This window comes from Microcebus murinus, chromosome 11 (genome assembly GCF_040939455.1).
Source record: "Microcebus murinus isolate Inina chromosome 11, M.murinus_Inina_mat1.0, whole genome shotgun sequence".
NCBI classification, from domain to species: domain Eukaryota; kingdom Metazoa; phylum Chordata; class Mammalia; order Primates; family Cheirogaleidae; genus Microcebus; species Microcebus murinus.
Window position 1 is genome coordinate 80,934,914 of NC_134114.1, and position 22,724 is coordinate 80,957,637.

The 22,724-nt window shown below is 34.0% G+C and overlaps 1 protein-coding gene across 1 annotated transcript in view; it reads right to left on the bottom strand.

The window, feature by feature from the left end:
• FBXL17 (F-box and leucine rich repeat protein 17) overlaps positions 1-22,724 on the bottom strand; it is a 488,282-nt gene that overhangs the window by 145,520 nt on the left and 320,038 nt on the right. The window contains exon 7 of the mRNA XM_012790242.2: positions 18,174-18,250. Within this exon, the coding sequence (XP_012645696.2) occupies positions 18,174-18,250 (77 nt within the window). The remainder of the gene's footprint in view (positions 1-18,173; positions 18,251-22,724) is intronic.

Sequence of the window (22,724 nt, forward strand, 5' to 3'; positions counted from 1 at the left end):
TTAGAATGTGGACCTCAAAGCAATAAATAACCTAAGGGTAGAAGGAAGAAAAAAATTTCTTCACATGTGGTAGTAGACTTTGCTAATTTTGCAGTATTTATTAATATATAACAATGGTAACTATTTACTAGTTATGATACAATTTAGGGAAAAGAAAACATCAAAACAGAGAAATAAGTATAGTATGTGTAGATGTTTTTATGTTTTTAATGAAAGCATAAGAAGACAAAACCCAGTTACCAAAATGGAATTAATTCTGAATTAAATGACTTTATCATTACAAAATTTTAAAGGTAATTCTCATTATAATAACAAAAGTAGAATTTGAATAGTCTGGATTTGAATATTTGAGTAAATTTATACATTTCTTTCAAGCTGTTTGGCTGAAAGTACTGAAAAGAAATTAGTTTTTAAGATTAGTTTCCTGTGTCCTAGAATTAAAACAAAATTCCTTGGCTAATACTTTCAACATCCTATTGGTTTTCTTTCTCTTGTGCTATTAAAGGCCCTTGATGATTCTGATAACTAAAAAACAAAAGAAATACACAAATCTGATCACTACCTTGCAAGTGAATATTTTCACATGACACAAATTTCAACTTATAAATTTCCCTTACAGGTAAAAACAAAACAAAACAAAAAAACACTTCTCTTTCACAAATTGTTTTGCTCCAGACTTATGATGAAAATTCTTCTATAATACAACATAGGTAGAAATGCTATATAAAATATAATAAGCATACTTTATAATACACAGCTTATTTTACAAGAAGGTAAATGAAAATTTATGATGCAACCCAGTAATTTCTTTCCTAAGTATTTACTCAAGATAAATGACATTTAAGTCCATATAAAGATTTGCATGAGAATGTTCATAGCAGCATTATTCCTAATAGTGAAAAAATAGAAATAACCCAAACGTCCATCAACTGGTGAGTGGATGAACAAAATGCTGTCTATCTATACAATGCAATACTATTCAGCAATAAAAAGTGATGAAATACTGGCACATGCCATAACACACATGAATCTCAAAACCATTATGCTAAGAGAAAGAAGGCAAATGTAGAAGATTATATCTTATATGATTCCATTTATATGAAATGTTCAGCAAAGACAAGTCTATATAGACAGGAAGTGTTTACTGGCTGCCTGGGGCTGAGTGTAGGAACCGGAATTAACTGTAAATAGACAAGAGGATGTTACTGGAGTGATAGTAACATTCTAAAACCGAATTGTAGTGATGGCTGCACAACTCTGTAAATTCACTAAAAATAACTGAATTGTACACTTAAAATGTATCAGCTTAATAATATATGAGTAAAGTTGCTTAAAAAAAAAGAAGTAAATGAAAAAAATTAAGGACCCCAAAATTACGTATGAATGCCACAGCTACTTTGAGGAGACTTGCCAATATTTGTAGCCTGAGTTTAATGGCCATGCAAGATAGAAGGGGAAAAAATGTCTCCTTTGAGAATTAAAGTCACAGGGCCAACCTGCACATAAATTTGGTGTGCGAATTACTCTTCTTTTCTGCTCTTAGAAACCCTGACCCAAGAAATAAACTGAGAGTATGTCCAAACTGGTAGTGCCCCAGAGTTCCTGGTGGAGCAAACACAGATATTTTAAGGCACAGCCATTAATCCAGGTCCCACTGGGTTCTCACAGATAAAGCCCAAATAGGAACTCGCAATTAAAAATAAAACAAAATAAAAACATGAGTCACTATGCATGACAGGCAGTAAAAAGAACAAAACCCCAAAGGACTTCAAGATTTTAGAGTATCAGACATAAATTTAATAAAAGTATATTCAAACTATAAAATAAAAAGGGAATTAGAAATACCGTGTTTCCCCGAAAATAAGACAGGGTCTTATATTTATTTTTCCTCAAGAAGACACCCTAGGGCTTATTTTCAGGGGATGTGTTATTTTCCCCTCAAAGCCTCAGCTTGCAGCACGCACAGGATATCCAGGACCTGACAGGGGGAGCCGACCTTGTTGGTGGGGCTGCCGGCACCTTTCTGGTCACCTCTGGGATAGTAGCTGTCAGGATGGGGCAGATGAGAAGGGCTGCTCGTCTTCTTTACCACTCCACCATGAAATGCATGGGTTGTGCAGATATGCTGCGTAGCCACGCCCATCACTAAGTCTCATTTTTGGGTAGGGCTTGTATTGAGCAAATGCTTAGAAATCCTGCTAGGGCTTATTTTATGGGTAGGTCTTACTTTCGGGGAAACACAGTACAAGCAAATAAGGTACTAGAAAAAAGACAAAGCCGATTTACGAATAAGAATCAAAATTTTTAGAAATTACAAAGATGATCACTGAAACTAAAAATGCAGCAGATAAGTTATAGATCAAATTGCACAGGGCTGAAGAAAAAATTAGTAAATTAGAAGGTACATTTGAAGATAGCATCCATTATAGTACAGGGATGGATAATATAAAGGAGAGATTAATAAGAAATATAGCATGAGAGGGTCTAATATATGTCTAAATGTTCAGAAGAATAGAGGTAATGGGGAAAAGGCAATGTTTGAGAATATAATGACTGAAATTTTCCCCAAACTGATTAAAGAATTGAATCCTCAGGTTTAGGAAGCTCTATAGATTCTAAGAATGATAAGTAAAAAGAAATACATAAGAAGAAATATCACAGAAAAACTATAGAACACTAAAAATAAAAAGAAGATATTACCAGCAGTCAAAGAAAAAAGAAAATTACTAACAAAGGAATAATAATTGGCAGCTCTCTCAACACAATGCAAGCCAGAAAACAGTGGACTATCTTCAAAATACTAAAAAAAAGAAAAATCCACAAAAACCTCATTTTAATTCCCAATATTATGTGACTAGTTAAATATTATTCAAGAACATGGTAAAACTAATATATGATCTGATATTTTAAAAATATTTTGTGCATGAAAGCGTCACATATTTCACTTAATGAACACAATTTCCCCATTTTTGAATAAACTGAAAAATAATGTTATCCTACTTATCCTAAACAATTAGGTAAGAAATTATATATTATTTCTAAAAAAACTTTTGCAAGAAGTTAATAGAGAACATTTCTAAGATCATTACATTACAGAAATAAAATAATATTCTATTATCACATATCATGATTTACTTGCACAATAAACATATTTTCTACTCCCTTTGCAATTCTACTGAGTCAAGGTAAGCCTGGTTGATCTCACAAAGAAGGGGGCCTGTGGGTAGGGTGGTGGGAGGAACGAGGCACCACAGTTAAGCTGTAGGAGGAAAAGCCCCTCAGTGGAGAAAGAGGACAAGTTGGTTCTGGTTCTGGAGCTGGGGGAAACTGGGCCTCGGTTTCCTCCTATATAAAAACTGGTGCTTTAGAGGAATCAACATTTTCTCATAGCTCCTATAGCTCTAAAGCTTGAAAATCTTTTAGCCCAATCCTAGAGGATGCCACTGAAGTTTCTGTCCTTCATAATCTCAGAACCAATAATCAAACTAGTGGGAAATACTTCCAGATAGGATTTGTAGTACATTACATAACACAATCTGGTAATATTTTCCCGTTAATATTTGTATTTGCTGGGAAGTATCCATCCTGACACCTCATCCCCCAGCCCCAAGAGATTAAATCATAGAAATACTTGCTTTAAAAGATGTTTGCAAAGCTGACAACTTTTTTTCCAAGAAAACTCTATGCTGGTTAGGGGAGACTAGGTGCCACTCTGGCAGTGTTCCCAACAGTGGCAAAGCAAATGGCTGGAGTGGCAAATTTTCAATGACTTTTTCTTTCATTTGGAACTGATAAGGCACAATCGATATTCTCAATGATTTTGTTGGCTGGTATTAGCATGCTTTTTCTCCTTCATACAAAACAAACAAACAAACCCAACAACATCTAAAGGTATTTGTGACCTTGGCAACGCCTGGACAGTGTAAGGTATCAGAGTCCCAGGTGAGGCCAGGACCAGCTGGTCTAGCTTGGCCCAGAGGTTTGAGCAGAAGGGTTCAGAGAAAGCAGTGCCCTCCTGTCATATGTGTGCCTCCTCTGTTTCAGTTTTACGAGTATGATGCCTTAATGTCTATTTCTTTAAAAAAGATGTGTTGGGCAGGGGAGACAAGAAATATGGTATGGACAATGATACCATATTCGAATAAATATAGAATCATTTGAAAATTTAAGGTCAAATCTAAAGCTGATTTAAAAATTCCTACAGTGGAATAGTGCATAGCACTATTTTTTAGAGACCATGTCTCCAAAAAAAAAAGCATTAGAAATTTCATTTTAGCTGTTCTGTGACAAATAGACTGTAAGGTAGGAAGAAGACAAACAGGGAATACAGTTAAGCGGCTAGTACAGTTATCAGTGGATATGGCTCTATTTGAAATATATTTTGAGGATGCAGTTGACCTGGCTCGTTAATGGATGCGATGAGAAGCATGAAGAAAAGGGAGGCATTGGGGAGATCAAAGTTTTGGACAAGTAACAAGGTGAACAGTGATGCCATTTACTGAGTCAGGGAAGACCAGCAGTGGTTATGATGAAGTGATAGAAATGGCAATGAGGATAAATAGCCTTCTATTCCGCATTTAGATTAACCCACTGAAAAAGAAGTACTTACATAAGCCAGTGCAGGGAAATGATGCTTTGAAAACTGTGATAATGCGGATCCAGTTTTATAATCAGTATCATATACTTAACTCCTTTTACGGGAAGCAGGGATGAATAAAGAAGAAAAAGTAGGAAAGGCAAAACACAGCTTTAAGAGTGCAGCACATCATGTGTTAAATTGAAACAACCCCAAAGTTCAACTTTCTTCACTGTTGAAGGAGAAAATCCTTTACTATGTACTTCAGGATAAAGGATTTGCAACTATATGGTGCTTGAGAAATATGCTATTGCTGTAATTTAACTCACTGTATGTGGGCTTCAAGATGCACAGTGGCATTCCAAACCAACTTTTAAAGAAAATTGCATGGAATTTTCAAGACATCAGGAGCGTTCTTAAAAGTTATGCAGAGAAAACGGATTTTTGATAGTTATGAATTATATTTAGTGCTGCCAGATTGCAGGGAACGCTCTTTTTGCCTCAGTATGGTTAGAATTACTGTTGACAAAGTTTTAATTTAAAATTTTAAGGATTTAAATGGAAGAATATAGGTCACTGAATTTTCATTCACTGTGTAAGTATTACTACTGGCAGAAAGCAAGCTTTGTTAGTGAGGGTCCAATTTTGGCCCTGGAGTCCATCTTTTCTGTAGTAGCTGGGAATTGAATATGTGTTAGTGAGAATAATTTGGCTCTCAGTCAGTCAATCAGTGGACTGAACACACACAGTTAGAAACCTGCCTGCCACAGAACAGAGGCTCAGTTCAGAAAATACTAAATGCATCTGTGAAACATACTTGAGTCCACACAAATCATACATTACAATCCCAAGCTGGAAGGATCTGATTTTTCCTAGCAGGTTGTAGATTTAGATAGATTTGTAATAGCCCCAAAATACACTACATAGCTCCAAAGTCTAATTCTACAATTTTCAACTAGTTTCCTAAAGTTGAAAAAAAAAAGTAAATATTTGTAGGGCCGACTACACATAAAAATGTTTTAAAGGGCCTTGCCATATACTAGGAAATGATAAGAAATTATAGTAGGTTTCTAATTTGAATGCTGTATCTTAAAACAACTAATTTACAAGTATATAGTATATAGGCTATTAAAAATAAAAACCACCTTCTTGAACAACATTTTTAAAATTACATTTTTTTATAAGTCTGAGAGAGTAGAATAGATTTCAAATTAACTCTGTAGCAAGAAAAGATGAAGCATGAGCTTTGTGAGAAAAACAATGAGGGAAAGCCATACCTTTCAACATAACTCATGTGTGTGTGGGAAAATCTTCATGTCTGTGCTGTTTACTGTCCTATTTGTCCTAAAGGGCCTCCACCTCTAGAATCAGTTTTTCTTCACACAATGATGAATGTATGAATGTGACATATAATACTGGCATGTCCAGTACATATTCATGCACATTCCCTGAATTTTCTCTAGCCCCCAAATATTGTAGAACTAAAATAGTGTGACTGAAATGTGGGGGGAGGGGGCAGTGCATAAGTGGAGTAGGGAACTGAACTTTATAATAACAATTTCACAAGCATGTAAATAACTAATAATGGTACGCTGGTAAATACCATGCACCAAAGGCTGTGACAACAAAGAAACCACAAATAATGTGCAAATTTCAGTATGCTTGACAAATTCACCTCTCTTTTTGGCACTTAAGAAAATTTTATCAGAATCTAAGAAAGTGAAAATCTGTTCTAATTATATATTTTTTGAAAGTAAATCATTTGCAACCTTGATTACAAGGTGTGTTATAATGGCAAAATTGAACACGAATGCTTCAGAGCCACTGTCCCCAACCCCCAGGCACGCCGTGGAACTCTACTGTGCTTTCCCCCCTCCTCTCCTGTCTATGGAAAAACTTTCTTCCATGAAACTGGTCTCTGGTGTTAAAAAGGCTGGGAACCACTGCAAGAGGATTTCACCCAATTTCGTATGTAAACCAGAGTGGAAGTTATGGTTCTCAAAAAAGGCCAAGTATAACACATTTGCCTCAACATAAAATAGGACTGATTGAATTTCAAGCTCTTTATTTATTTTGTAGAGCTGAAATTTTAAGTCTCTTATTGCTGTTCAAAATTGGCAGATAAATCTTATTTATTATTGATATATATGCATATATAATATATGTATGCTATTATAATATACATGTTATATATTATTCTTGTTCATTTGAAAGTTAAATGGTTACTAAAGGATAAAAATTATCTAAAATTTAAAATATATCCTCCTCAAGCATGTTCAGAAAGTGTCATTCTGGATGATTGTGCCTTGGTTATGAGCTGCTCCCTGCATAAGTGCCTGGTCCTAGAACACCAGAGAAGCATCTCTGGGCTTTAAACCTCCAAATCTGACTTTCTAAAGCTGACTTTGGAGAGATTTCCAAACACACAGAGGGCAGAGAAAGGGTTGAATCCTATCAGGGTTTTATTGTGATTTTAAATCTAGTAGTAGAAAAGAAGAATCTTATATGAGCGGAAATATAATATCTTCAAAGCAAAACCACTTTCTTGGAGAAGCTCCTAGAGCCATATGTGAGATAGTAGGGGAAAAAGAGGGAGTGGGGGGAAATTTAACCTAAGAAAGACATAGAGATGATTAAAAATATACAAGTATCAATCATCAAACAGCATGCAGTTAGTTTTTTTACACAATTTTTTCTTCTGCTTTTAAGAATTATTTACCATATGAAAGTATCTTGGCAAGCAAAATTTACATTATATCAGTATGAATGTAGTTCATTTAAAAAGGAGATTTTATTTAAATATATATGTGTATGTGTGTGTGTGTGTGTGTATGTATCTTAAATAGAAAAGTACCATAACTTTGTGAAGACAGAGTGAATTTTCTTTGTTTATTCCTTATTTTCAATTTTTTTTAAATCTCCTTTTCTCTGCCCACACTCAGTCATTTTCAATGAAAGCAAAGTCACTTTTAGGCACTCGGCATAGAGAGGCGCAGAGGCTGGATCAGCCACGTCAACTCAACACAATTGTTTGAAAAGTTGAAAAGTTCAAACTATTTATTTAATGTCATGCGGATAAACTCAAGAAAAGGAACACATTTGACACATAAATTCTAGGTGACTGAGTCTTATAAACCCAAGGGAATGTTTTAGGATAAGGGTTAAAACTAACAGTTTAATATTTAAAAGTAAGTTTGATTTACTTAATTAGGAAATTAGATTAACAAAACTGCCTTTTTTTTTGCCTCAGGAGAAAGTTCCATTTAATATCTATCCTACAGTGAAATCATCAAGGGAATCTGGTTCTTACTCCTAAAGAAAAGAGATAGAAGGAATATTAACCCCTGATTTCATAGATAATAAGATTAATATATGGGATTTGATAAGTTTAGGAAGGTTGGCACCGTCTACCTTAAGAAGAACAGTATCAATTTTTTACCAAGGAAATCCACCTGTTTTCTACTCGTTAGCAGGTCATTCACAGATAGATACAGTTCTTTATATACTGAGGAAGGAGTTGAATGACAGCGGTATTTTTCAAACTTCTGGTCATTCTACTAAGTGATGAAATTAATTTAGTGAGAGTCTAACAAGCACTTTAAATGCAAAATGTATTTCTCACTGTAGGACAAGAAAGTTTGCAGAATGAGAGTATGTAAGATCATACAGTTTGAACACTTTTTTACTTATTTCCAAGTGGTTGGATCCAAGAGTTCCAATTTCAACACTTAGTTAAAACAAATGCAGAAAATTTAAGACAGACAAAATCAGAAGGTAATCTCCAGAAAGTTGATGGAGTAGTTAAAATGTAAAACCCCTTCTCCTTCCCAAGTCCCATGTCTACTCCAAAAGCAGAAAGCATGGCTGGAGATTAAGTAAGTATTGAAGATAAGAAACTGGAAGTTTATAGTGTATTGGGAATCTTTGAATAAGGATGCTTTAAAAGTCAGAGGGCTGACTTTGCTGAGTAGTAATGAGAAGGTTGGACCTGTGACAAGGGATATCGTAGGTTTTAAGCTGGAGGAAGAAAGGGCTGAAAATAAAGTGATATAAGATTCAGAGTACAGCACAGACTTAGAAAAATTCATTGAAAGGAACCAGAGTTCTTTAGAAAAATAGATAATCCCATGTCTCTACCATGAAGTGTACAAGATGAGCTTGGTGTATCTTGACAGAAGGGGTCCATGCCAAAAGGACACAGGAACCAAGTTGAAGAAACTTCCACTACCAAAGATAACAATTTGAGTTTCAATAACAAAAAATTATTGCGATGGATTGATGAGTTTAAAATGATAATTAAACAACAACATTAATTCCTCATTAATCACCTTTGGTGGAAGATGCAAACCAACTCAGTATTTTAAAAACTGGAAAATAAAGAGAAATAATCATGTATTATTCTTGCATTCCCTACATAAATTGTAAACCAACAGGTAAACCAACAAGTTGATAAAGGAAGGTTACTCTTTATATAAGGAAGTCCAGCTAAGAGATAAAAAGGCAAAGACCTTCTAGAGAGGCTTAACTCAATGTTAGTGGATTTAAGCATATGAATCTAATCACTGATAAAAGTGTACTATAATCAATTATTTTGATCTTTAATTTATATTGTGTTGTGAGTGTTATTATCACTTTCTAATGGGAAACTTGGCAGAGGTTTGTTTAAATTTTGCTTTTGCTTTTCCCCCCAAATATATCAAATGTTAATTGTCTCCAGTAGGCTAATTAACCAGTGAATAGTTAAATAGATTTAGTCAAACATCAGCTGGGGAGGACAAAAGTATCTAAAGGAAAAGGTAAAGGCATAGGAGAGGACTTGCACGTAAAGGACATATGGTTTGCTGCTTTAGAATAAAGGGATGTAGCTCTTGGGTTTTTCTTCCCTTTTTGCTCCTACTTTTCATACTATCTCAGAAAATGAGGAACACTAAAGCTAAAGAGAACAGAGGAGGCAGAGCACAAAGATACATTGAAGAGGATTCAATTTTGACTTCTCAGAGGATATTCTTAGAGAGGTTCTCTCAAGGGAAGAAAATTATTGGACACCTGAGGCAGATGATGACATCAAGGCCTGAGCACTCTGAACTCAGGCTTAAGAAAGGAATTTTAGAAGAGAACAGTCACTTATATTCTTAAGAATGGTACAATATCTGCACTATAAACAATTGCTATCAAATTAACTCATTTAGTATTGTCTAAAATTGCTTTAAAATGACCATTTAAATGAAGAAATAATTTCTATATGAAACGCAGAGAAATTTGAGAAGTCACCAGCAGTGAAGAGATTTTGGTTTTAGTTTGCAGATTAATTAAAACTTTTCTGGGTTCAACTTCCTCATCTATTGAAAACAGGTAATAATATTTCTACTTCTTTCATAAGTTTGTTGTAATAATGAATTAAGAAAAAAATTTAACTCAAGAATGATAACCACTTTTGAAGTTATTAAGAAAACATTTGTTGAATATATCTATACATACTGAACATCAATGACAGTCTCCACCTTTCAGCTAGGGAACACTTAACCATGACATGCAACTTATATTTGGTATTGGCACAATAGAGTTATAGTGGATAAGCACATTAAATCCTAATAGGTGTAATGCTCTAGAATAATATAATTAGATCTATAATTAGTTCTAGAACAATGTAATTAGATCTCATGGGGTAGCTTCTTTGTGATACTGAGTTTTTTTTTTTTTAATAAAGAGACAAATATGGTTGCCTGGGACTAAATTATATTTTTTAGGTTCTGACATTGAAAATAATAAATAGCTTGCTGGTAATAAATATTCCTAAGCACTTCACTGTCGTATGAGTGATTATGCAAGAGATTCACTTAATATTGAATCCATACCATACTTTTACTTACAAGCTATGTGAATCTGAGGCTCTCCTGGCCTCAGTTTCTACATCTGTAAGCTTGAATATTAATAGTACCTCTCTAAATTGGGATGCTAAGGGAATTAAATGAATAGTATCCAAAGAAAACATCTAATACATTTTAGCTATTCTATCATTATTATTGTTGTTATGAAACTCTGTATTCAACTTATTTTCAATTGAACTGGATATGTGATTAGTAGTTACGACAAAAAGCAATGTTTCCTTTTATATAATATATGTTAATGGGAGTTGTTGCTATGGGAATGGTGAATACGACAGGAAAAGTCACGATGAAAACTGGAACTTGCTCTGAATTTTCAACTAGAACATTTTCATAAGGTTTCTTCGAGATTTGCCCGTGTGTGTATGTAATCACATTGGATGATTTCTGCTCTTTCTTTAGATTAACCAACACATACAAACTCATCCATTCAGACACCTGTTCTTGCTCTTAGCCTTTCCTAGGGCTGTACTACCTCAAATGCCCTTCCTTCCCATCTATGTCCTCCCATGTCTCCTCTTCCACAAATCCTTCCCCAAATATTACAGTCTATGATTATTTTGACCTCTCTTGAGCCCCTACATCTCATAGAGTTTTTTTTTTTTTAATTTGACAGCATCATATTGCCTATTATGTTAGAAAACTTTACATGGCTTATGTCTTCTGTCCTAATGGAAGAGTGTGTACTTCTCATCCATCTCTGAATCTTCCATAGCACCCAGCCAGCAATATACACACATAAACATTTGTTGAATGAAACAAAACAATAAGACCAGTCTAGAATAAGCCCTAGAATTAGAAAGGAACTTAAAGATAATATAGGTTGAAACCCTAACCAATTCTTCCATCTTTTTACATCCTCCTCCAGAGATTATCTCTGCTTGAACAGTTCTTATAACAGAGAACTCACTACCATCCAACTCATTACCATCTATTCTCATGAAATTTTAAACCTTAAGAAGTAATTTCTTGTGTGAGATGCTGGAAATCTAGCATTCTTATTATTATCTTGGTGTTCATTTCAGCTCCATTTAGATCTCCCACCACTGATATAATACTGATAATGATCAATAGTTATTCTATTTAAACTATTGCATAGTAAATGGAAAACAATGCTTATTTTGCATACCCAATGGTATGAAGCAATGAAGGTAAAGACAGGAACTCTGTGAAAAGTGACTCTTCATGTGATTTGGGACAAACTCCCTGTAAGAGGAGACTGCTTCTCAAGGCTAATGTTGGCTGGCCGCTGTGGCTCACGCCTGTAATCCTAGCACTCTGGGAGGCTGAGGCGGCTGGATTGCTCAAGGTCAGGAGTTTGAAACCAGCCTGAACAAGAGCCAGACGCTGTCTCTACTATAAATAGAAAGAAATTAATTGGCCAACTAATATATACAGAAAAAGATAGCCAGGCATGATGGCGCATGCCTGTAGTCCCAGCTACTTGGGAGGCTGAGGCAGAAGGATTGCTTGAGCCCAGGAGTTTGAGGTTGCTGTGAGCTAGGCTGGCGCCATGGCACTCACTCTAGCCTGGGCAACGAAGCGAGACTCAGTTTCAAAAAAATAAAAAAAAAAAGGCTAATGTTAAAAACAGCTAATTAAAATTCAACACTATACTTCAGAAATGCTAAAAGTTTAATTGAGGAAAGTAAAAATAGAAAGTTAATATTTAAGTTAATAGCTAAATATGAAAATTTAGTATTTAGTTATAAAAAGGTAATTTGAAACAATAACATATATGTATTTGGGTATGAAAGTTAAGGAGTAAGCAAGCACACAGAAACAGGTCCATTTGTCTTTTAAATGTAGATTAGAATGTTTCTTCATTTAAAAAAATCTCTATTATATATAGAGGTAAAGTTAATCTTTGAATTGGTTATGGCAGTATTTTTTGAAGGAATGTTTTAAGAAGTCCTTCTCAATAGATTTGAGATTTGTAGTCTATTATGGCAAGATACAGTGACAAAGCATTGGAATTGCTCAGCCTTTTATTTCAAGGTTACCTTAGCTGCAGTCTTGGGATGACCTAGGAAATGGGGAAGAAAGTCAACAATTTCTTTGCTGTTGAGCAAAATAAAGTCTTTAGAAAAGATTATAATTAAATACCAAATTTTTGGTGAAAAATCTTGTGCATTACTAAGAAAAAAGAAAGAACATAATATCTATAAAATATAACAATAGACCTATAATCTAATAGTGGCTAAAATAAAAAATTAGAAGAGGAGAGAAATAACATTTTAAGATGGACATATAAACAAGGGAAATTAACAACAGAAGATTTAGTAATTTAGTACTGTTTTGTTATAAACAATAAAAGCTATTTATATTTAAATAACAGAATGGAGAGAAAGTGAATAATCAACAGTAAACAATAGGACATTCTTTTTGACTTGCAAATGTATTTTCTAAAATTCTTCTTTGTCACTTTACATCTATTAGAGTTATTCCTGCTGACAAAAGGAGTGGAATCTTACCCAGCAATCTTGGAGCAGTGTGAAATACAATATGAAAATGAAACAAAACATAAAAGGGAAAAAGCAGAAATTTCATTTTAAATGGAACATCATCACTGTAATAGATACTTAATAATGTGAGATATAATGAAGAGAGACATTATTTTTGATGTAAAAATTTTTGTTGAATAATGTATCAGTGTTGGTTTGGCAAAGAAAGAGAAGTGTTCTTGATACTGGTGTAACCCACAATGCTTGTGTTGGGTTTGTTTCTTGAGTGTGCTTACTTTGATAATGTATTGCAGATCCTAATTTGGATTAACTAACAGCTAAAGAGGTCTGCTATCCCAAGAGGAGGAAGGGAAAGGTACAATCTATTAATCTTCCAATAGCATTAGAAGGTCAAGAAGGCTAGAGTGAGGCATGGGTTACAACAAAGCAAAGATTAATGTCACCAGGCCACTCCCTGCCATTCTTCTTGTCTAGGAGAAAGAGATGTATTACTTTTTTTTTTTTTTTTTTTAATAAGCAGGCTAGCCCTGTCCTCTAGATTGTACCAGAATCAATGCTTCACGAATGCAGAAACTATACATCTGCATCTAGCACAGGGCCCAGCACACAGTAGGTGCTGAATCAATATTTTTTGATAGAATGATATTATTTTTGACAGAATGAAATTTTTGTTATCATGTCTGTCATACAGCAGGCCAACTGAAATGACATCTCCAGGGATAACCATGGACACAGTGACCTACTTGACTTGGGAGACCTTTTGCCCAGAGCAATCCAAAAGTTGTGTAGCAAGCGATGCGGTTATGTTAAAAAGTCCCAGATCAGGCAGAGAAGCACGGTGACCAAGAATACTGGTCAGCCGACGTCTGAGGGCCCGTGGAAGAGACAGAGGAGCACGTGGAGTGGTACAGAGTGAACCTGTGGATTGCCATTGAACTTGCATGCCCCCAAACCACAGTGTCAGCAGTTGAGTGTTTACAGTCCTCTTTAATTAAAGGTTATTTGACTTCTTGAGAAAGGAAACAAAAAGATATGGCTAGAGTGTATTTTTAGGGTCCCTCAGGAGTGCTAAAGTAAAACACATTAAAAAAATGTGATAACCCAGAAAAAATCTGGGTCCTTTTTACAACTGCCCCCTGACACAAGGGTCACACTAGTAAAATTCACCCTGGAGACCTCATGGAGATAAGTGCTTTATTCATCCATCTCATTTATTACACCGAGGAAGTGCCCTGCAGCCTAAGAGAAGGACTGCTGACCTCCACAGGCCAGAGGGAGAAGGGTTCATATCTACTCCTTGTCTTCTTCTTAATCCTGAGCATATACTTTTTCAAAGGAGGAGAATTTTCAAAAGAAAAGCACTTGAAGGAGAGTGAAAAGCACTAGATTGGAAAGTATTAGCTGACAAAATATTCCAGGAACAAGGAAAAGCATAAAGGGAACCAGAAGAAACTTATTCAAACAAAAATGAAAGACAGGGAGGCAGGATTTTAGACTTTTTGCTGCATCTTTCTTTCTATTCCCTGCAAATAAGGATCTGGTTTAGATAGCTTAGGCCTGGAATTCAATTAGGCAGGTTCAGACTAATGTAGGTCAAACTGCTAAATAATGATTTCCACAAAGAGAAAAGCTACACCTGAAGGACAAAAATGGGTTAATTCTTCTTCAAAGAGGCAAAGAAAGAGAATTAATTCTGTCAATTAATGAGTGTCCACTATACAACTAGAGACTATACAGGTGTTTTATATTCATTTCCACTAAGTTAATGTGGTACATACTATCGTGTGGTTTAACAAATGGTGAAACTGCGAAGTTAAGTAACTTGCTTTAGGTCACAAAGGAAAAGAGAAGCAAAACTAGAATTTTATCCTAGCTATCTGACTCCTAATTTTGAGGTTTTCTTCCACAATACTACCTACGACATACATTTATTTAGTGATATAAGAGTGACAATATTAGATTTCTCTTCAGGGAGCAATTTCCCAAGACTGCATTTTCCATTTAGCTGTGCCTGAATTATTGATTTGTTTATAATTGCTACCCTTTACCATAAAGATCTATGTTCAATTCTGGGAGTAAGAAGCCTATTAGCATGATAGTTTTCTTCATGACAACTATATCATATATCAGTTAAAATTAACATAACTTCGAAACAGCCTGGCCAGATGTTGCCAAGTACTATAATACCGCACTCAACACCTGTGAGTATCTTGACAAAAATTACAAATGATATGCCAGGTGAGCTGCTGTTTCTGAATCAATGCATCTTGCAAAAACCCTGAAATATCTCAGCATACTGTACTGAAAGCATGTACATACACAGTATCACAGAAAGAGGAGGCAAGAAAGAGACTAACTAGCTTGAAATATGCGTAAAGCAGTAGGAAGCAGAATTATGTAGCAGTCTCTTTAAGAATAGCACTGCCCCAGTATCATGTGTACATCAGATTTTATAATGTCTAAGTAGCTTTAATAATCAAAAAGTTCTATAGAATATGATTCTACTTATGCAGTTAAAGGAGGAAAAGGGCATATGTTTTTCCTCTTAGAATTTATAATTAACACAAGACAAGGGAACCCAGCCTTCTCTAGCAGAGCAGTTACCTCTAATAACATGCTGCTTCTCTGGTTAGATTGAATAGCGCTTTTGCTGTCTTTTTGACAAAAATTACTCATGTAGTATTGGCACTGTACTAGGGAAAAGATGAGCTGAGCTGAGTTTTCAGTAATTTGTTTTAATTTTATAATCAAAAAGCAATTATAGTACAATCTTGTAACCTATTGACCTTTCCCCCCTTCCTCAATTGTGCCCCAACATTTGCAGAACAGAATCAATAGATGCACAAAGACTTTCACCATGAAGCCTTTGAATACCTAAAAACCCTCGGGAAGAAGGAAAGGAAATAAGGTGGGGCAGAGCTTGAAAGCTGGAGAGACTAAAGTGAAAGAAAAATCATGATTGATTTCTCATCACCATAGGTGGAAGGTCCCCAAAATATTCACTCGATTCCTCTCAAATGAACTAGATCAGTTGTTCTCAACTTTGGCTGGCATTATCATCAGTTTTACAGATGATAAAACTGTAGGTTTTACAAAATTATTACCTGGGCTCTATCTCCTAAAAATTCTTATTTAATTACTCTTAGGAAAATCGCACACATCAATATGTTTTAGAAACTCTTCAAGTGTTCTAACGTGCAGACAGCATTGAGAACCACCGATCTAAAATAATTCAGAAATATCAACAGATATAAACCCTATAGGCAAGGTTTAAACATATTTTAACCACATCAGAAGAAAAGAAACCCTAAAATCTCAAAACACCAGAACATTAGAATATTGCTAAATAACAGTAACAACAAAAACAACAACCTCTTCCAAGACTTAGGAAAGGAAATGGGTAGAAGAATACACTCCTGTAAGAAAGCAACATTTATTAGCTGTATACATTGTGCTATTCACTAGAGTGGGTGCCAGATATACACAGGAACATAAAGTCAGACATTAATTGCCCATTTTACAACTGAGGAAACTGAGTCTCAGGTATGTGAGGAAACTTCCCTAAGGTCAAAGAACAAAGATAGAACTTGATCCCAGATCTTTCCTAAGTCCAAAGCTTTCTTCTCTGTATCTTCTGGAACATTTTTTTTTTTGTACTTGCTAACTTAGCATAGAGGTGCTGGGCATTAGCTTTGTTAAGGGACAAAGTATCTCTAGGCCTCCAGAACAAAGTGTGATTTTAGCAACATTTTCCACTGCAGAACCTCAGAAGAGTTCTTTGTAAGGGATTTAATCCCTAGCTCTTAGCTATTAGCTTTCCGACAATTGTCAGCAAATCGGTAAAGAGCAGAACTATACAATAAAGCTAGAGGAGCTTGTAGGGGACCTACCTACGGTAAAGGACTCTGAATGCAAAGTAGAGTTTGGAATGAAAAACTGTAGTAATTGACTGACAAATCTGTGTGTGTGTGTGTGTGTGTGTGTATATATATACACACACACTCAATATGCCCTGTGTTGGGAAGGCAAACTTTTTAGGGCCTAGACAATAGGGAAAGGTTGGAGATTTTAGAGTTACCATATACATCTAAGTGGTAATATAAAATGCCAAACAAGAAAACAAACTACAAAGAAAGAAAAATATATCAAAACAGCACCTTTGCAAGGTAAAATTAGGAAAAAACCAACTCAGAAACATTATAGATAAATCCACGTTTATCATTTTCCAAAAATAAACTCTGAAATTAGGAGTAATCTTAAATTAAATCTCTTTTTTCACTATTTTTAAATTATAGCATTAGTAGAGATTTTCCAAAATATGAATTTAGTAGCTGATGAAAATACAACTCTACCACCTAGGGCAGATAGTCATGAGGACATCCTAGGAGTGGAGTCACTTACTAGCATACGCCACAGTTAACAAAAAACAATGGATTATTAACTTCTCTCAAGGTGGAAAAGATATTCTTAAATTTAAATGAATAAATCAAAGAGTCTGGGAAAAAAAATGACAACTACCTCATTCTCTTCTAAAGCCAAATATCTAGTTAAAACTCTATAATTAGATGAAATATACAAATGGATAAGGAAAAGTTTATAAAGCTGAACAAAAATGAAAAAAGGCTAGATTATTTTTCTTCATTACTCCAACAGGATGATTTCATATTTTCCGTAGACCTATAATACAATCAGCTTTGCTCCACGTTAAAAGGATATTGAAAATTAAGATAATTTAAAATGTTGCATATAAATGCATACCCTATATTTCCTATTTATCTAAACATGGAAGTTCCAACGCCTTTAAAGAATTAAGACGTTTGGCATTTACAATGTCAGCAGAAGTGCCTTTGACATGACATTAAATTGTGTTAAAATAAGCAAATGAACTCTATATAATAATTTACTTAGTAATATTTATTATATAAAACATTTAATTGCCCTGAAACTTATTTTCATCTTATAGCCCTTTTAGCCATATTTTCAAATCCTGTATGAGTATGTTTACACATGCATACATGCATATATGTATGACCGCATGTAGCAATGAATTGATGTTTATATACATTCACTGTACTCTGGTTCTTAGCGCATGATTTCTTGGTTTTTTTTCTTGGTATGATGACAATTAGCATACATGAAGATAAACAGTCTCTATGAGATAATTCTTGATTTCTTTAAAAAAAACTTTCATTGATTTTATAACTTTTAATTCTTCAAAAGTATTACGACAAATAGCTCATTACCTACCATAATCTGTGATTTTACAGGACACCAAATACAGCTCTTTTAGGTTTTGTCCTTCCTTTGCGATGACCTCCACACATCTGAAAGACACACAAAATTGGTAAGTTATACGAATGCATTTCCAGTTAAATTAGCAAGGGTTTAGCCACAAATATAACAGTTCTTTTCTTTCAACAAACCCTTTTCAAGGTGTTTCAGGAAAAGGTATTATATTCACTGCTTAAAACTCAAATGTTGTAATACCTAAATGACTTTAAATACATCGATGACTAGTGCATCTTTTCAAACCCAAGAAATGAAAAAGAGATATTCCTATATTCCTATAAGAGTAATGCTACCTTTGGTAATAAATGACTAGTAAACATATGCTATATAATGAATACATATCATTTATATAATGAAATAATATAAAAATAATTATAATAAAACTCTAGAATATAGCTGAATCATAATTGTAGGTAGATGATAATATTGTTTATGGCTCAATTATTAATGACAAAATTTGATAACACTGAAATATACATTTTTATGAAATTTAATTCAAGAAAAATGTTCTAAAATGTAACTTTCATAAATTAAAGATGAAAGAAAAATCTATAAACATGAGTACACATAAGAACTTAAAAATTTTTTAGTATAAAATGTTTTATTCTTAATATTTTAAGTCAATTTTTGTGTAGGCTTAGGCCATTTTAATGATATAGATATAGATAGTTAAGATTTAAAGGCTTTTCTGGTTTCATTTACGTTAAAAGATTTTCAAATGGTTCATTCTGCTCTAATAGCCCTAGTGGAACTTGTAGTACAGAATTGAATAAACTTTAAAAATAATGATTAACAATACTATACATTTTGTGGCTTAGTTTCCTTAATATCAGAAAATATGTGTAGTCATACTGACACATAGGCACATGTACCCTTCAATGCAGTCCCCATTTTAATCTTTATAAATAACAGTTAAGTAAAAGGGTAAAAGCAAAAAGAGTCATTAACCTTTTCTAGGAAGTAACGATCAAGTAATTTGATACCTGAGTGTATAATCCATCAAAAAATTACTCAGTATCCATCTTTGTCTTTCAGATATTTTATTTGCTGTCTGGCTTATTTGTAGGTATCTTCATAAAATGTCAGGAATTTATATAATTTTACTTGACATAATTCATTATTGAAGGTTAAATATGTTATAAAGAAGACATATTTTTCTTTTAAAATATTTTTCATAGAATTTCGTTTTAATGAAATGATAAACATTTCAGGTTTCCTCAGAATAACTGAATAACATTCTTTTTTGACTCTTTTTTAAAAAAGATTTATGGCAAAATGGAAAAGCTTTTCTATGACTATGACAGAAACTTAAAACAGTAACACCATGCAATTATGAGTGGTACAGATTATTGTGAAGGGAAATTTTAAAATCTAATTCCATGTCATTTGGTTTTAATGTAACATTTGAATAAGTTTATGAAAAAAGGAAGGATAAAAACAGATATGAAACATTACTGACAATAACATTTTATATACAACTTAAAAACCTAATTTTTACTTGCTAAGAGTAAAAATAAAGGCCCTAGATAATTGCAAAATCCTAAATCACTGCAAAAAAAAATTCTAACCACTTTCTGTCAAATCAAAGATACATATCTGTCCTCCTCCATCACCTACCAAAAACATTAGTAGATCCAATATTTTGTGTGACCACCATAAATCATTAATTGTATTTTGTCTCATGCTCTATTCAAATAGTTTAAAATGTATGATTTTATATTTGATTATAAAAACTCTAAACAACTGCAATATCCTATTTGTGTTGCTTCTACTTGATTTTATATTAGATATGCTACAAGCATACATGAACACTAAAGACAGAGAGAGAAGACTACAAACAGCAAATAATACAAATCGATTTCACTGTACAAACCAAGTGAGATGCTATTTCATAGGCTATGAGAACTAGTATTTACATTTAAAAAAATCACCGGGTGAAGACTGTCCTAAAACTGATAAAAAAAAAAGGTCATGAGCATCACGTTTTCTCCCTACATGACAGAGAGAACTTTAAGAAGTGGGGACAATTACGAATAGGTATTATATAATTATTTAGTTTACTCAAGAGGCAATACAATAGCCAAGCGATAACACATGATTGAAGAATAAGCAGTAAGTATCTTTCAGACAAAAAAAAAAAAAGAAAGAAGAAATATAAAAGAAAAGCACTTTGCTTTTTATAAACGATCACCTATGATTTTTGTTCTTTTCTTAAAAGTCCAGATACACAGGTTTTCCAGATACTTTCAATTACCCTGTAATCACAGCTAGTGTGCTTGAAGTGATGCACAACATAGAACTATTCACTGAATCAGAATTTATGGAAGAAAAAAAGAATTCCTTAGAAGATTTGTTGTAAAATATTAATTTCATATCTTTCACAGTTTAGATATTCGAGGAGAGGAAACCCCAAGTTCTGTGAATCTGGACAGAAACTCTTAATATAGTAATAAAACACAAAATTAAGTGGATGAAATAAATAGAAATAAATAGATTAAGTAGCTATTGTTTTGTGAGTTGAAAATGAAAGTGGTTTGTGTTATTCTGTTAGTGCAAATTGGTGGAAATGGAACACCACCTCCTGTCCCTGCCTAGCGTGTGAAGCCTTATCATTCATCTAGGTCTAGTTTCCCAGGCAGCATGTGGTGATAGCAGTTCATGATGAGAAACCATGGGTGGTGACTGTCCTTTTTCTCCTGAAACTTTGAGCCCATTTTAGACTATATTTACAAGAAGTACATTACACAAGTCTGTGAAGCCCACTTACTCTAAATAATTCTGTGTTTTACAGAGTCTTGGCTCTAGTCACAAACTTTAGTATCAGTATTAGGGCAATTCTCAGTTCGCTGTATAGTATGCACGCATAAAACAAAAGTGGTAAACCTTAGTAATCGTTTAACTTTTGGACTATAGGCATGTAAGTTTTTTTAAGGGGTATTTTTAAAATGATACCAATAAAAGAGAGAAATGTTTGCAAAGTGATCATCTTTAAGTGAAAAGGAGAATGACAGAACCAAAGACCACATTTAAACCTTTGTGTTTCATCCCCTTTCCTACTCACAGGTATCACTTAGGAGAATATTCAGTAATCGTGGTGATAAATTACAGTTTTGTCTCTTGGGACAAGCCATGAATTCCTAAACTTAGAATCTAGAATTCACATTTTCCCTGTCTTCCCTGACCCTGTCCTCATCATCCCTAAGGACAAACGACAAAATATCAAATGATCAACATTCTCTATGGGTCAGCACATTCAAAGATTTCCCACATCATGCATGACAATATAAGGAATTATAATATTCAGAAAAAGACTGTATTTTTATGGAAAGTAGCAATCTATAAGATTAAGGAGAAATTCATAATATGAGAACATGGCATAGTGGAAAAATGCTGAATCATTTCAAATACTTTTAAAATAGCCCATGAACGTCAAACACAATTAAGGCTACTAAACCATCTTCCTGAGTTCTGAGAAATAAGGAGAAGTGTGTGTCTTAACAAGAGTGAATAAAGAATCAAAAGACACACGTCCCCACCTCACCTCAAGGGAACCACAGAACCACCACCTACCTTTTTTGGAGCCCTAAATCAGCATTCTCTATAAAATGAATCCATATGAAAGATGTGTCCAAATCCAATGTCCTAGGTTCATTTAAATATACTTTAGTTTATTCTGAATTACCTCCCCTCAGTTTAGTTTCTTGCTTTTATGTTTTAGCAGGGGTCTAAAGAGAATTAAAAAAAATGCTACCATTGTAAATTCTTGAGTACCAGCTGTAGAGAACACATATATAAACTCTTTTAGAATATAGAAAAGGGCCAGAAAACCTGCTCCAAAGTATTCAAGCATCCAGAATTATTTTTTATAATAATGTAATTTTATGCTCACTTGGTTTTGATAATGTTCTAAAATGTACCTGAATTTGAAAAGCAACAGAAAGGTTACTTTTGTGAGCTTTATACCTTTTTTTTTTTTCCAAAGAAGAGAAGGCATTTCTTTATTTTACTGGAAGGAAAATCTGTCTCTGCAGCAATAGATTCCTAATCACCTGATTTATGTGAAGGGTAAAGGTTAATGAATTAAGCTGTGTAAGCTTCAAAACTATCAAAGGAATTCAAAAGCCTTGAATTATGGAAAACAATGGCCCATTCTACATACATACCAAGTTTTTATGTTTTTTGTCTCCTACTCAAAAGCTGGAACATGGCATTAGTGACAATTGAAAAGAACTAATGAGGAAATATGACTACATTGCTTGCAATAGGAGTGTCCTAGGAGACCTTGTTACTGTTTGTGATGTGCTTCAAACCCAAAAGAAGCTAATTGGAGCTGCCAGACACTGGTTTGCAAATCTCACTTTAAAGGACAGGCTCAATCACCTTAGAGGTGTGAAAAGAAATGTCCCCATTAGAGATGCATTAGTATGTGGCTCAGTGAATTTCTAAATAAACTTTAGGATGTTCTTTCCCAAGTCATTTTTATATTTGGATAAAAGATATAACTTTATG